This window comes from Falco cherrug, chromosome 1, assembly GCF_023634085.1.
Source record: "Falco cherrug isolate bFalChe1 chromosome 1, bFalChe1.pri, whole genome shotgun sequence".
NCBI lineage: Eukaryota > Metazoa > Chordata > Aves > Falconiformes > Falconidae > Falco > Falco cherrug.
The window spans coordinates 16231409-16247780 of NC_073697.1; the positions used below are offsets into that span (position 1 = coordinate 16231409).

At 39.5% G+C, this 16372-nt stretch overlaps 1 protein-coding gene across 1 annotated transcript in view; it reads right to left on the reverse strand.

Annotated features, from left to right (window-relative positions):
* The window catches only part of IQCM (IQ motif containing M), a 116280-nt gene extending 102680 nt beyond the window's left edge, over nucleotides 1-13600 (reverse strand). Inside the window, 6 exon segments of the mRNA XM_055726345.1 lie at nucleotides 1369-1439; nucleotides 12900-12960; nucleotides 12963-13002; nucleotides 13005-13083; nucleotides 13085-13215; nucleotides 13574-13600. Of these exon segments, the coding sequence (XP_055582320.1) occupies nucleotides 1369-1439; nucleotides 12900-12960; nucleotides 12963-13002; nucleotides 13005-13083; nucleotides 13085-13215; nucleotides 13574-13600 (409 nt within the window).
* Nucleotides 13601-16372: the final 2772 nt, after the last annotated feature.

Below are 16372 nucleotides of genomic sequence, written 5' to 3' on the forward strand. Positions count from 1 at the left end.
TTCATAGTCCTACTTTTCCTTATACCAAGATTATAGAGTGCAGAGAAAAAGGGAAGATCCAAGCAGACAGATCATTTTGCTGCTAGCAACAGCCTACCTGGGGACTTTCCAGTGCAGTAGATTAAGAAAATGTTTAGTGACTATCATGATTCAGAGCCCAGTTAAGTCTGTGAAAGCCCTAAACATTTAGGGAAAACATATTTTTGTTATTGTTTCTGTTTATCACAGAAAAGTGTGGTCAGATAAGTGTCTTACTTAAGTGTCTTAACTCTGATAAGAGTCAGATCTTACCTATCTCTCATTGCCTTTTGACTGAAAAGGATGGAACTAAGTTCTGTAAGTCTCAAAAGCATTAAGCCTCTAATTTTGCACCAGGAGCTTTTACTGCAGATCTCTTTCCAGTCACATTACTTTTAGTGAGTTTCCATGGAGGAACAGGAGTTCAGTCTCTCAGCCAGTACTTAAGTTACAGCAGCTTAGGCCAGTAAAAAGCTAATACAGGCTAAAGTCAAGATACGAGCAGTCAATGCTGGCAAAGGGAAGACTCAGCTGCAGGTTATGAGATTCATCCTGCAAGGTGCAGGTGTCAAAGAAGGCCAGAGCAGACTCAGGTTGGCAGCAGGAACAAGCTGGGACAGGAGGCAGGACAGAGGGATACATACCCAAGAGTCAGGATCAAGAACCAAGGCTACAGCAGGTAGAAGCAGGTGTTAGGTCCCAGGATCCCAGTATCGTGGACCAGGGCTATACTCAAGTGCCTGATGGGGAAACCTGACTGATGGGAAAATCATAAGCCAGGCTCTCAAGTCAGTATCTAAATCCCTGGGGAACAGACTGTGGCCAGGCCTTTTGACTGTTTTTTGGATTGATGGTGATCAGGTGCCCAAGTATCCAAAGTTTGGAAGGGGTTTGGTGCATGCTAGAATTGCTTAAGATTGGACTTGACAATAGTACTGTCACTCAGCCAAGTCCTTGGTGCCTGCTCATGTATACAAAGAAATATGTGCAATAGCTCACAGGACAGACACCTTTCACTTTGCGTTTGTAGGACAGAGCATCAAGGTTTCAAGTAAGCTAGCAAAGCCTATTCAGTAGGAGGGGATTAGGAGATAAATACGGAGTCTTGTCCTTCAGATGAACAGACTTACAAAAAAAGTCTGAAATTAAAAAAAAACAAACTAAATTTGTCTAGCATCAGTGCTGTAAGGCTTTTAAAGATTTGCAGAACATTAGAAAGAATACACTCAACATGAGGAATCTTTTAAAAATACCTCTCTCTCCAAAAACTCGAGATAACTTTAATACTCAGTATAGGTTAATCATATTATATCTACTCTCTGTAACAGAACAGAATTTTCTCCTCTTTACCTTTGTATGAGATCTGAAACACAGGAATGCCCTATGGTCTAGAAGTAGTACAGGGTAAATCCAAAGATCTCCTTTAAAAAAATAAGAACAAAGCAACATTTTATCTTTTCTTTATCTCTACAAGCTTATATAGTAGGCTAAAGTCTCGTTCTGTGTAAAATATCACTTCAAAATAAGTGTTTAAACACTTAGAAGTCAAAATTAACCATTTGAATAAACACTGGCTTCTGGGTTGGGGACTTTTTAATGCTAGAGTTTTAATTTCTAAATCAGTTGTTCTCATTGGATGTGCTTAAAGTCATTACAATCTAAAACCTGCTTTCTGATACTAGGAAATAAACTGATGGCTTCATTCTAGTTCTTCACAGACTGATTTCTGTCATTGTGACTGTGATTAGCTACTTTTCATGTTGGTATTGTGGGTATGGAAGTCAAACAATGAAGGCAAAGAAATAATTTGTATTGTAGCTCTGCAAAACACAAATTTGTCCATACTGGTAAAGAAGACTGGGCAAGTGGCATTGCCTACAGATGTGCTGTAGCTGTTATGTGAATAAGAGATGTCAGTGAGACAAGGAGAATGACTTCTGTGAAGTTTCATTCTCCTTTGAATGGGTGAGAGCAGGTTGGTCTGGCTTTTGCTTCTCATGCCAATCTGCCTGCTCATCTGTTCACGGACTGCTCTGTGGAGTAATTCTGTCAGTTCCAGATGTTTCATTTATTTTACCATTAAACCAATGTGGTGTGTAGCTGTCATGGTGGGTAACTTAGAGAAATAAAAAAGAATGTTCTATTTGAAAAATCTGTTACTTAAAACTACTCACTGTTCATAAGTACCAGTCACATATTTGCTGAATTTAAATTCAGTCACTGACATTGTGCTTTTGGACTCCAGTAAATATACTAATACACTATATTAACATAAATAAGTTTATCTAACATGTTTTAACCTAGCTACTTAAGCATGGTTAATTTTGCATAATGCTGGATACATAAAACATACTCATTCCAAGGAACATGTTTGTTCCCATGGCCAGTTTCTACAACTGTTGTGAAATAACTAGGAGCCACAGGAGCCTCCATGGGATAAGCACAGCTGAGTTTCTGCTCTCTCTTGGAAATAAGGGTATCAAGAATTGTCATAGTCAACAGTAACACAAAGTACTTTTAAAACTTGAGCTCAAAAAAACCCTTGAGCTTTAAAACCATACCTGCTGTGCAAGCACGGTCACAAGGATCCAGACAAGGATCAAAAGATCAACAGGAAATTCATGGAAAGGAAATCACTATCGCAACACATGTATGTAATTGCATTTGGTATTTAAGCATGTCATCTTGTAAAGAATGCTATTTTTTCCCCTATTTTATTTTTTCAATAGCCAGATTCATGTTAATGAAGATCTAGGGTACAATAGATATAGAAAGTTACTAGAGGCTTATCAGATTTCAACAGTGTTAAATATATTTAACCTTTTGCTTACCCAGTACCTTGTGACACCCACCAAGAACAATTATCATCCAGAAACATAGTGCCCAGTTCTGCTTTGTTACTGAGATATGTTAGACTTTCCAAAAATAAAATCCAGATTATATGCCTTAGTTTTAAATCTCTTATGTTCTTTTACAATATACTCCAGGAGCGATCAGGAGTTTTTTGTGAATTCCAAGTGCAAAGGAAAAGTTACATGAAATAGTCAGGCTGAAAAGAGGTTACACTGAAAGCAACACAAGATGAAATCACAAGTATAGCTATAGTTTATTTCACATAAGGATTTCCAGTAAACAGGGCTGTGTCTGCAAAACATTGTCATAAGGGTGCAGATAAACTCAAAGTAATCAAAAAGAAGCCCAAAAATTCAGTATTATAGACCTCAACGCAACATCCATTCACACATAGCCATCCTTCCCACCTGTTTTTTCTGCTTTATTATGGTCTTTGTTACTCCCTACTTCCTCCCCTCATTATGATTCCACTTTCCTATCTAGGTGCACACACGAAGTGGGGGATGGAGAGGGGATGCTAAACAGTGGAAACCCTTCAAAATCATCAAATAAACATTTTAATAAATATATTAAAGTTTGTTCATTTTAGATGGAAGTACGACCAAATGAAAGGTGTTTCATAAGCTATAATTTTGCCTTCCTTTGAGGATATGTAGAAAGAAGCAGCCAAAGCTCACTGATACAGCTGAACTGTTTTCTGTGAGCAGCGATTTCATTGTGATCATGCACAGCGAATGTAATTACCTTGAAAAACAGATAAAATGATAACTCTAAAACTACACACGTAGATCTCTATATTCTCCTACAAATATTTTAATCTCAATTCAAAACTGAAAATGTTCCACTAAGAATGTTCCTTAAAGGGGCTGGAATTCAGATGGTAAAAGGAAGTTATTGTAAACAGTTTGGGGGCATTATTAGAAAGGTGTCTGAAATGGTAATAAGGATGTTTGAGAAATCTTTAAAATTATCAGAAGTATAGAGCAACTTCTGGGGAGATTCAGCTCACAAAGTATCAGCCAAGACTGCTAATAAATATACACAATGGGTTAGAGAGTGCTCCATTACTCATGTTGGTGGGTGGGCTTGTGTCCATACACATAGTCTCATCAGAGCACATGGGCTGCAGCATGAGCCATAAGTAAATACTTAACAAAACAGTTAAGAGCTGCACAGCCCAGGTTTATGGAGAATCACATGAAGTGGCACTACCACGAAGGAGGAATGTTCCACAGAATGATTATGCCATGCTGACAGGGAAAAGCTTAATTTTTGGGAGCAGATCTTGGGTCAGATCTTCTGCTACCGTAAATGATCACCACCTTGTTTAGGTCAAGACAACCAAAGATCTTGTTCTTTTTGTAGATACAATAGGTTATTACATATCTGATGTTTAAAAAAGGCAAAGCAAGTACTCTAAAAATTATATAAGTGCACTTGGGTTTTTTCCAACTTACATTTCAGTAGTGTTTTACTACATTTCAGAAGTGGTTTATTTTAGCTATAGGGCCTGACCAGAGATCACAGGATATAAATATGAGTTTGATCACTAAAATCAATGAGAAAAAAAATCAGGAGTATAAAGTTTATACATATAAAAAGGAAGGTTCAGTTCTTCTTACTATAAGAACTAAAGTCTTTGAATTATATCATTGGAAAAACAGCTCATCCTACATTTTTCAGTAAGATCTTGGGAATAATCTATATATTGAAGAGACAATAGTGAACTCCATAAAAATAAATGTAAGCAAGCAATCAAACTTAACTTTTATTCCTAGATTTTGTAAAGCTTTATAATCTCTCAAAGACTATACAGTAAAAATGTACCCGTAAATATAACATATAACCTGTAAAAAAGCAGAATCAACTTCTTACTTGGCTTCGAGATAAAAAACAATTAATAGCCCAGTCAATTATCTCAGTTCTCACCTGAAAGATGACAATTTCTCATTTTTCTCTTTCTCTAAAGCTCTACTCAGAGTCAATCCCAGACAACTCAGTTATTCTTTCTATGAAAAAGGCAAGTGATAGAACAGAGGTTTAAAATGTATTTATTTCTATACATATAAGCACAGCCAGCTCAAGAGTCATCTTGTTTTTCCACAAGACTTTGAGAAACTTCTCAAGAAAACTACAAACATATGTACATACTGCAAACAGACATTTTCTCCATTGTCACTCTGCATTTAATTTTGGATTCCAAACAATTATGCAAGTGGACCACACACTCCACATAGTTTTGTTTTATATTCACAAGCATGGAGAAAACTAAACCACTTTTAAGCACAAATATTGCTTTAGAAAAGATCTTATTAGGAATGTACACATACAGCAATGGTTTTAGAAGTACCAAAGATTGCAAAAACGTTCAATAGCCTTCAAATATGTAACTGTAAGTGCCACCCCTTTCCCCTCGCTCCCTTCAGAAGCTTTCCCTAAACAAGAAAAATATTCCCTCTCTATTTACTTCCTATTTACTTCCTCAAAATAATATACCCTGATTTAAAAAAAAAAAGTTTTACATTTTGTATTGTGCTCATGCACACAGGCAGATGAATTTGGAAGATTTCTGTTTCTTTTAGTACCCATATAATCATATCACAGTACACTATGGGCGAGGTATCATTATTTAAGTTTGTTGCAATCACTCATACTTTTCAGAGAGAAACAAAAACCTGGGAAGAAAACAAATGAAGTCCCTTAATTTCAGTAAGAAAAGTGGAATACAAGTGTGAACTGTAACTTGAAAGTAAATAATATAGGGGGATCCAGAAATCAGTCAATTCCAATTCATCATGTGAATGCCTCTCACCTTGCTGCAGCAGATGCAGTGCAGTGTATGCAACTTTCACCCAGTAGCAGCGCACTCCCATTAGCCCGGCAATACACACATATAGTCTTACCACACTCAAGTATCTGACAGAAAAAAATACCACCAGCGCATGTATCTCTAGTAGATAGAGTGCCAAACCCAGAGTAGCAGTGTTGATGCCTTGATTTGTGTCTGCTTAGGAATACAAAGTTCCCCGATTTATATTGCACATTACCACTACCACTCTGAAATCAAAGATCATTCCTCTTTTGCATTTAAAATGTGTGGATATTGATTTTACACAGGTAAAAGTTTCTTCATTTTCATTGCCATAACACATATTCTACAAGGGGAGTTAAGCAGGCTGCATGTATTTGGTCTTATCTTTATTTTCAATATTTCCTCAGTTTTGTGTTCAATACATTTATGCATTTTTGCAAATTCTGTTTTAAACAGAATGACCCTAAACCCATTCTCCTCTGAGCTGCACAACTTTCAGTCTCTTTGTTCATGTGATTATTAACATGTCATTAGCTCCTCAATCAGCAGAGAATTTTCCTTGACGAATTTGAATTTCAAATGTAGAAACCAAGCAGAAAAATTCTGTCTGTGGCATAAACCTTTCAAGATTTCTTTACATATCATCAAGTACAGGCTTTACAGGACATCTGTAATTTCCACAGTATGCAGTACACTACTGTTCCAAATGCCAGGTACACACACATCTTTTATGAGAAGACTTAGTACTAGCATTAATCTCATGACTTTTCCAGCTGATATTTTCTTTCTTCTTTGCACGCAAGTTTGCAACATCTCTCTCACATTTTGGCACTTTCATTTCATACTTTCACAGTTTTATTAGCACTTTGAGCTTTAAAAGATAGCTCATTTATTTGCTATATCTAGACGCCACAGAACCTTAAATACACTATATAAAGATGTAGAGCATGATAGTGACGGAGTGCAGTCAGACACGGATAATTTTCCTGAAAGCATTCCAAAAATCGATCTCTTATAACTGCCCTTTGTCTAGAGTAGCAAAACCAGCAGTCTTGACAGACTGCACGTTCCTGTCTGACAATCTGCATGCTCCATTGTTTGTTTGCAGATCAGCTGTTCTGATAACAATACACAAGATACAGCGTCAGGTGATGACAAAAGTTCCATCAAGACTATGTTCTTTAATATATTTCTCTTACATAACCTCTATACAAATACACAAAATTTGCACAAACACAAGCAAGAATGGTTGCAGTCTTTCGCTGCTAGATTCCTTTTCAGCCATGTCCCAAATGAGGGGTGTTTTAGGTCACTACTGTTTCCTGACATCTGCTGTCTCCTTTTCTCACTACCTTCAAGACAGCTTTTTCTTCAGCTCTGTCTCTTCTCCCGCTCTATATCTCTCCTCCCCTCAGCTGGCCATCAGGGTAGATGGCAAGCTGAAATAAGTGGACCTTATTGCAAGTACATCTAGAGGTGTTCAAATCCAGAAGCATTATTGTCTCTAAATGAAGGGCAGAAAGTGAAAGGAAAGGTTTGATCAAGATTTGGGTGGGGGGTGGCGGTGTGTGTGTGAGGTGTATCAGTTAACTTTGAATAAATGGTGCAAGTTCTAAACAAACCTATATGGGTCTGATAAAAGCAGGTCTGTTTCTGCAGCATTGCTGCTTTTCTGCTCAATGAAATATTCAGTAACAGTAATTCTCTTGCCTTTTGCAGTGGGAAGGGACCTTACTCTCTAAAAGTACAACCACGTAACAGCCAGAAACATTGGCCAAGACTAATGCTAAGGCAGAGCATGAAGTCATAAACATGCACAGATGTTACTATTTGGAAACATTAAAGAGGTACTGAAGTTCCTGAGCACATCCCAAGTTGTGTTGATTTCAGCAGTAATGAGTCATAAGGGAAGAAGATACTACTAAAATTACATGCCTGGGACACTTTCCTTTGCCACTTACGTTCAGAAAAAACCCAACAGTATCTTTAGAAAACTTAATGGGGAGACGAGCACTTTGAAAGACTGCCTTTACCGAAGGCTGAAATGAATAAATCTGCTTGCCTGTATTTATGCAGTTAAACAAATACAAAGCTAATGTGTTACACATTTCTGATGGTATCATGGAAGGCTCAGGAGATCTAATTTCACAAATATCTAAAAAAGGTTAGTGCTGAAGGTTACAGGAAGTTATGATACTGATTATTTTAGGGAAACATTTATTTAAAGGAATTTGGGCAGTTTTATAAACATAGTAAAGAAAGTGGGACTGCTCACACATTCTGTGCCAGTCCTGCTCTGATTAATAATTGCATTGAGTCTACTGAAATATTCAGTTAGGTGAGAGAACACACACAGGAGGTCTTATTTTTTCAGAAGTCCCTGAACCTTTTCTGAGTTCGCTTCAGTAGCAGCTCAAGCCTACTCCAACATGTGAAAACAGGGATTTCATGCTGAGCATGAAAATTTACCATGGTGCGCTAATACAGTTATGCTCATGCTATCCTTTCTGTATCTATCTTATCCTGTATTCCAGAAGAAAGGACTTCCAAATTAAAAAAAAAGTATGAAGAGATGCAACCCAATAGCTCTGCTCACTTTGGCAAGTACGATTCAAGGTTTCAGAAGGCTTTCTTTAGGAGGGAAAGTAAAATCTCTGAGAGCTGCTTTGGCTCATTATCTGCTAGAGAGCTGGAATTTTAACTGAGGCAGAGAAGAGCTAGTATCATCCATTTTACACTTTTACCAGTACAAGAATAAAGACACACAGAAAAAGAGCTAATTTAAGCTATCACTTTTACTAACTCAAGGAACATGGTACCAAAACTGGAAGAAACTATAAGTTCACAAAAATATAAATTTCAGGGGGGGTTCCCCTTTTGTGTTGTGGTTTAGAGATTATTTTATTGACTTTTCTCTGTTGCTTAGGGATTCTCTTGGTAGAAACAACTTTGCCCTAGACACTGGCTCTCCAGAAATGCTCTCCTTTTCTCTCATGCCTTCTTTCATGCCTAGAAAAAACTACTTAACCACACAACCTTCAGCAAGATAGCAGGTACCAGTCAACATCTCCTTCCTGTGCCCAAACTTAGCTAATCAGATAAACTAGTAGAAGTTCCATGTAACCTTTTACAAAGCATTCACTTACGTATTCACCTACCTATCACAGTATCAGTCTCATCTACCTATTCTTGTTTGCTGTGGTTTGACTGTAGATATTTAGATATCTAAATTTAGCTAAATACATTTAGTTTTAGTTCTCTCTCTAAGTATCTAGATGGATACTTATGGAGAAGACGCTTTGATTCAGAATGTAAATGAGGTGCAATCCACCAAAGGCAGGTACACTTTTTGATGGGGGGGAAAAAAAAAAAAAAAAGAAAAAAAGAAAATATCAAATCTAAAGGTAAGAGTGGATCTTTGGGGCTTCAGAATTACCAGGTAGTCTTTCTCAACTTTATTAAATTGCAAAGACCTCCCCCTCCCCACCTCAGAAATTGCCAAATTTCCTAATAGTGTGGGACTCCGGTCACCTACACGGAAACAGCTAAAAGTCTATAGCTGGATTTGATTTATATCTTGCAGTATTTAGTGGCTTCATTCCTTTTATCTCTAAATAAATACAAGCCAAAGGAGTAACGCTTGAAAGCATTTTCCCCAAAATGCACAGTTTTCTCAGTGTTGAATGGCTTCAACATTTACTCTGCAGAAAAGGAAATTTTCCTTCAGAGATTTGCATCCAGCAGCCCTTTATAACCTTATATAAGTGCTGTTTAACTTCCAGTAGAACTAGTTAAAGTTGATAAACTTATCAGCTGGCTAGGTCTGAAAATGCTGGAAATATTTCTATGATGTCTATTATTACAGTAGCTTTCTTTTTTAGCAGATGGCAAGGGAACACACAAAGCCAGGACATTCATGTTTAAAAGAGTATTAAATTCCAGTCTTCAAACCAAAATCAACACAAGATGTGTGGATGATGTTACCTTCTGAAACACAGTTCAGGGTCTTAATGAAAAAAATTCTTTAACTTCACAAAAAGTGAAGTTCCCTTCCACATCATTGAAAAATAAATTGAACCCAAACCAGGACCAAGCACATCACATCACATAAATGCCACAGAACATTCACATGACATCTTGCTTCGTTTTCTTCCACATCAGAGTGGAAGAAAACATGAGAAAAAAATAATCATAGAATCATAGAATCATAGAATGGTTTGGGTTGGAAGAGACCTTAAATATCACATAGTTCCAACCCCCCTGCTGTGGGCTGGGACACCTTCCACTAGACCAGGTTGCTCAGTGCCCCATCCAGCCTGGCCTTGAATGCTGCCAGGGATGGGGCACCCACAGCTGCTCTGGGCAACTTGTTCCAGTGCCTCATCGCTTTCATAGTAAATAATTTCTTACTTCTATCTATTCTAAATCTACCCTCTTTCAGTTATAAGCCATTCCTCCTTGTCCTATTGCTACACGCCCTTGTAAATATTCCCTCTTCAGAGCCTGCTCTTCTCCAGGCTGAACAGCCCCAACTGTCTCAGCTGGTCTTCACAGGAGAGGAGCTCCAGGCCTCTGATCGTCTTTGTGGCCTCCTCTGGACTTGCTGCAACAGGTCCATGTGTTTCTTCTGTTGGGGGCCCCAGAGCTGAACGCAGGACTCCAGGTGGGGTCTCATGAGAGCAGAGTAGACCTGCTTTGACCTGCTGGCATGTTTTTTTTTTGATGCAGCCCAGGATACAGTTGCTTTCTGTACTGCAGGTGCATACTATTAGGCCATGTTGAGCTTTTTGTCCACCAGCACCCAATTCTTTCTTCTCAGGGCTGCTCTCAATCCAGTCTCCACCCAGCCTGTACTGATTATGGGCATTGCCCCATTCCAGGTGCACGACCTTGCACTTGGCCTTGTTGAACTTAATGAAGTTCACTGAGGCCCACCTCTTAAGCCTGTCAAAGTCCCTCTGGATGACATCCAGTATGTCAGCTGCACCACAGAGCTTGGTGTTAGTGGTAAACTTGCTGAAGATGCACTCAATCAAAATGTCCGTGTTGCCAACAAAGATGTTAAACAGCACCAGACCAAATAGTGACCCCTGAGGGACACCACTCCTCACTTGTGTGCACTTGGACATTGAGCTGTCGACCACAACTCTTCGAGTGCAACCATCCAGCCAATTCCTTATCTACTGAGTGGTCCATCCATCAAATCCATGTCTCTCCAGTTTAGAGACCAGGATGTCGTGCAGAACAGGGTCAAATGCCTTGCACAGGTCCAGGTACATGATGTCAGTCACTCTTCCCTGATCTGTCAATGCTGTAGCCCTGTCACAGAAGGCCGCCAAATTTGTCAGGCACTATTTGCCCTTAGTGAAGCCATGTTGGCTGTCACCAGTCACCTCCTTATTTTTCATTTGCCTTAGCATAGTTTCCAGGAGGATCTGCTCCACGATCATGCCAGGCACTTAAATGAGACTGACTGGCTTGTGGTTTCCCAGGTCTTCCTTATTTCTCTTTTTAAAAATGAGGGTTATGTTCCCCCTTTTTCAGTCCATGAGTACTTCACCAAACCCCCACAACTTCTCAAAAATGATGGATAGTGGCTTAGCCACTTCATCTGCCAGTTTCTTCAGGACCCACAGGTGCATCTCAGCAGGTCCCATGGACTTGTGCACCTTCAGGTTCCTTAGACGGTCTTGAACCTGATCTTCTGCTACAGTCAGCAGTTCTTCATTCCCCCAGTCCCTGCCTTTGCCATCTGCAACTTGGGCAGTGTGGCTGGAGCAGTTGCTGGTGAAGACTAAGTCAAATAAGTCATTGACTACATCAGCCTTCTCCATGGTGCTGGTAAACAGGTCTCCCATTTCCTTCCAGAGAGAACCCACATTTTCCCTAGTCTTCCTTTTGTAACCAAAGTACCTATAGAAGCTTTTCTTGCTGTCCCTGATCTCTCTGACCAGTTTTAATTCTATTACAGCTTTAACTTTCCTAACCTGATCCCTGGCTGCTTAGACAATTTCTTTGTATTCCCCCCAGGCCATCTGTCCTTGCCTCCACCCTCTGTAGGCTTCCTTGTGTTTGAGTTTGTCCAGGAGCTCCTTGTTCATCAATGCAGCCTCCCAGCTTTTTTGCCTGACTTCCTCTTTGTCACTCCTGAGCTTGGAGAAGGTGATTCTTGAATAGTAACCAGTTTTCTTGGATCCCTCTTCCCTTCAAGGCTTTATCCCATGGTACTCTACCAAGCAGATCTCTGAAGAAGCCAAAGTGAGCTCTCCTGAAGTCCAGGGCAGCAAGCTTGCTATGCACCCTCCTCACTGCCCTAAAAATCTTGAACTCCATTTCATGGTCACTGCAGCCAAGGCTGCCCTTGATCTTCACATTCCCCACCAGCCCCTCCATCTTGGTGAGAACAAGGCCCAGCATGGCACCTCTCCTCATTGGCTCCTTTATCACTTGGAGAAGGAAGTTATTATCAGAGCATTTCAGGAGCCTCCTGAATTGCGTATGTCCTGCTGTGTTGTCCCTCAACAGATATCAGGATGGTTGAAGTATCCCATGAGGACCAGGATTTGTGAATGTGAGGCTGCTCCTGTCACTCTCATCCATTCAGTCTTCCTGCTCGGGTGGCTTGCAGCAGACCCCACTATAATGTCACCTGTCCCTGCCCTCCCTTTAATCCTGACCCATAAGCTCTCAGTTGGCTCCTCATCCATCCCCAGGCACAGCTCCATGCACTCCAGCTGGTCACTGACATAGAGGGCGACACCCTCTATTCATATTCAATATATATTATATAATAATTTATATTCCATATATTATTAAATTATTATTTATATTCAATGCAAAAAATGTTGGCCGAAAAGATACCATTTTGATGGAAACTGGACCTTTTACCAAGTGAATATTTTATATCCAAATTATCTGCTTTCAGCAGAGTTACTTGTGAGAAACAGAAAACAAAAAAATAAAAAAACCTTTCCAAAGTTGTGCTGTATTCATGATTTTTTTCACTGTGCTGTTTTGCTAGTGTGTGTTATTTGTAAATCAAGCCACACCATACTTGCAGACCAAGATTATAATGTAGCTTATCAGCTGCATAAATCTATCGATGGACATGAAAAAGTACCAATGTCGAGTCACATGAGAATGTGGCCTCATGACAAAAAAGTCAGCGATGGGCAAACAGTAAAGTGCTGAATTTCTGCCCATTTAAAAAAATTGCACATGAAGGGAAAACTTGTCCCCTTCTTGCTCCATAACACACTTTGGAGACAGGCAGATGAAGCTTTATAACTTTCGACAGCTTTCTCAGGGATGTAGGGCTGAACGTTACAGAAAGACATCTTTCAGGTAACTTGTACAACCTTTTCTTTAACCAAGAATCTTGCTGAAAAACAGCTTGTCTTTCCAAAAGCTTTGGTGTCCTAAGAGTTGGCATTATTTTCCAAAATAGAGGGTGCATTCACAGGAGTCTGAGTTGAACTCTAGCTGCAATAAGGTACAGAAAGTTGCAGGGAAGATATAGACCCATTACATTTCTGTTGATAAAGTGAATATATAAGCTAATAAGATTACGATAGTTTTAAATTATTTCTTTTGCACTGAATTATCTCCAAGCTCCTGATACCAAATTAGGTAACAGTGAAATAAACACTTAGTTATCTCAGAAATGCCACAAGTCCAACAGTGGCCTTCCCTTATGAAATGAAATGCACCATCTGACTTTTTATTATTTATTTCCATTTAAGAGAAATTGTTGATTTTGTTGAATTACAATCACTAGCCTGTTTTTAAATATAAGTATGAAAAAGGAAAATCAATAAATTGAGCTGCAGTTTTCAGATCTTGAAACTTCTGATTGCAAAATTTTTATATATAGGCTAAGTGCCCACATACGAAAATCTTTGGCAAGAACCCATCCATCCTTGACCCAGAACTCTGAGATTAGGTTTTTCACCTATTTAACAGCTGGTCACTTAGCACTGGCCTATTTTATGCAAATAGTCTTCCATTTAAATAACAGTAATTTCCATTTATTAGAGTAATTCAATTTTCTAAGGACAGCCTAATAATACAGCTGCCCCATTATGCCATGGATGAATGTCATCAAATACTTGTAATTATATTTTAAATATGTTACTGCTATTTAGTATTCTATCACACCCACAGCATGGTTGGTAGCTCACAGATACGAAGTACAGAGATCTCTGTCATCTAGAGAACATACAGCGTAGGTCCCTGTCTAACAAGGATCACTATACTTGTGCATTTTGTAATGCTCATGTAGGCAAAATTACTAGAGCATTAATGAGGAAAAGCTTAATTGTAATCATTTTACACACATATATATACGTAGTTCAGCAGAGGTGAATTACTGTAGTAATTGCACTGTATTTTAGAGAGCCATGCTTCTATATAAATTCTGACCCTGGTTTTGCTGCAGGCTGTAATACCATAAAATAGGGGTGAGTTCACAAGGATTCACAAGGCCTCAACTACAGTTCCTGCTGGAACCAGTAGGAAAAGGCTGTAGAGAGAACCAGTCTCTGTGCTGCAACAGACAGCACAAACCGGGCTTTGAGAAGGGTAGCAGCTGAGCAGAAAAAAAACCAAAGGGAGAGAGGTTCTGTAAGACAGATTCAAAAAGAAATGGGTCACGTATAGCAACACATTCAGTGTCCCAGAATGTCTAGCTTCAGTCAAGGACACAAACAAGTTCCCACTGGTGTCAAATGATACCAAAATTCTCCCTTTTCTCTCACTCCCCTGAAAACAATGTCCTTGATAAAATGTGCCCAACATCCCATCTTAAGTTCTACCCACTATACATCCTGACACAGCCTTGCAGCGACTTCCTATGCTCCTGCCACGGCCTCAACACCTCACAAACGAGTACCCCAAGCACAATCCTGTGGAAGCACATCCTTACAGAATGGCTTCCTGGCCATGCCTTGAGTGTAACCCATCCCTATGTCCCTGCCTGGTGATGGCAGCCCTGCTCCCCTCACTGGGGTTGAAGGATGGGACCTGCTGGTGGTCCCACAGCAAGCTCCTGGCTCCTCTCCTTTTCTGAGCTGCTTGCTTCCACTGCACCCCAACAAAAGCCACATTTGTGCTGCTCTGTATGGTGGCACCTGCTTCTCCAAGCTGTTACAAGCAAGTTGTCCACATCTTTCCATGGCACAAATACAGTAGGCTAACATGCTCGAGTTATGCCTGGACTGCCCCTCCCCATATGAATATATGTTAATAACAATTTAATAGTCACGGGTGATGGAAGGTGAAGGAAGCAAGGGAGATAACTTTTGACCATTTCTATGACAATTCATATAATCTGAGTTTTAATTCCTCAAGACCTTTATCCTTAATCTGAATTTGTTGTAGGCTCCTTGAAGCTCATGACTTCCTCCCCTGCCAACTCTCTGTTCAAGATGCAGTAAGAGAGACTTTTCTCTTATTGATTCTCCTGTTGACTTCATCCCTTTGAAGGGGCCACATTCCTTCCTTTACCCCTTCTTTGGTGCCCACATGAAAAAATTTTCAATGGTCGAAAACAGTATTGTCTTCTGCTTGGTAACTTAGAGGTGCCAGGTGATATATACACTTCAGAATCTTGTTGACCTAGTGATGCCTACTTGGACTCTGAATTGGGGGAATCATGTGACTTTTCAAGTATTTTAATAAAAATCACTATAACAATGCACTGTTTGGAGAAGGCAGCTAACAGTTACTTGGCTGTATGTGCTAAACACGGCAAGTAGTAATGTTAAATATTTTACAACAATGATGGGTTTTGTTCTTCATAAGTCAAGAGAAGCTTTTATAAAAATTATCTGCATCCTGGGCTAGTCACTTTCCAAACTTTTACACAGATGCGATCCCAAATTCAAAGCACTTGCAATCAAAGGCAAGCAACATTAAATGAGAGGGGAAAGGAAGAAAATGCATCTATCATCAGCTGCCTTCTCCCTGAACATTACAAATTAATTATTTTCATGGGACATTTAATTTGACACCAGCCACAGAAGGGATGTGCAAAAGGGAGCAGTTTCCTACACAGCTTGCCTCAAGAAGTGTACGATATTGTCAAGCATAGGAAAGGCACAGATATAGCACTTATGAAATTTGTTTTCATTACAGAGGCTTAGATGATGTAAGTCATAGGACAAAAGTAAAACTGTGGAAGGAACTCAAAGATAATGAACAGAAACAATGTAATTTAGCAAAAAGGAAAGAGACAGTAAAAGAATTGAAAGGGTGTGATGGGCAATATAGATGATTTGGAGAGATAATACAGTCTGGGGATAGTAAAGCTGGAGACAGGAGGAGTACCTAAATGGGTGATGAGAACCAAGATTGGTAGTTGCAGGAGATGGGTCAGAAATAAGTCAGCAATATAAAAATGGTAGTGGATGCAGTGCAGAGGAAAGCCCTTTAGGGACAGACAGACGGTCCCTGGCATTCTCACAGCATGAAAAACAACACACTGAAAGAGATGCTGTAGAATTAAGCAGAGAGGTGGGCAGAACACTAGAAGACTGTTTCACCAAACCCTGCAAAAGATTATATTTTCAAAGGAAAGACTGAACTGAAAGTGTCAGTGGCATAAAGAAAATAAAGGAGAGAGAAGAGAGTAAGACATTCCAAGCAATTCCAAGATTTGGCTAGCTGAGAGGAGTTTCAGGGAAGTGTTGA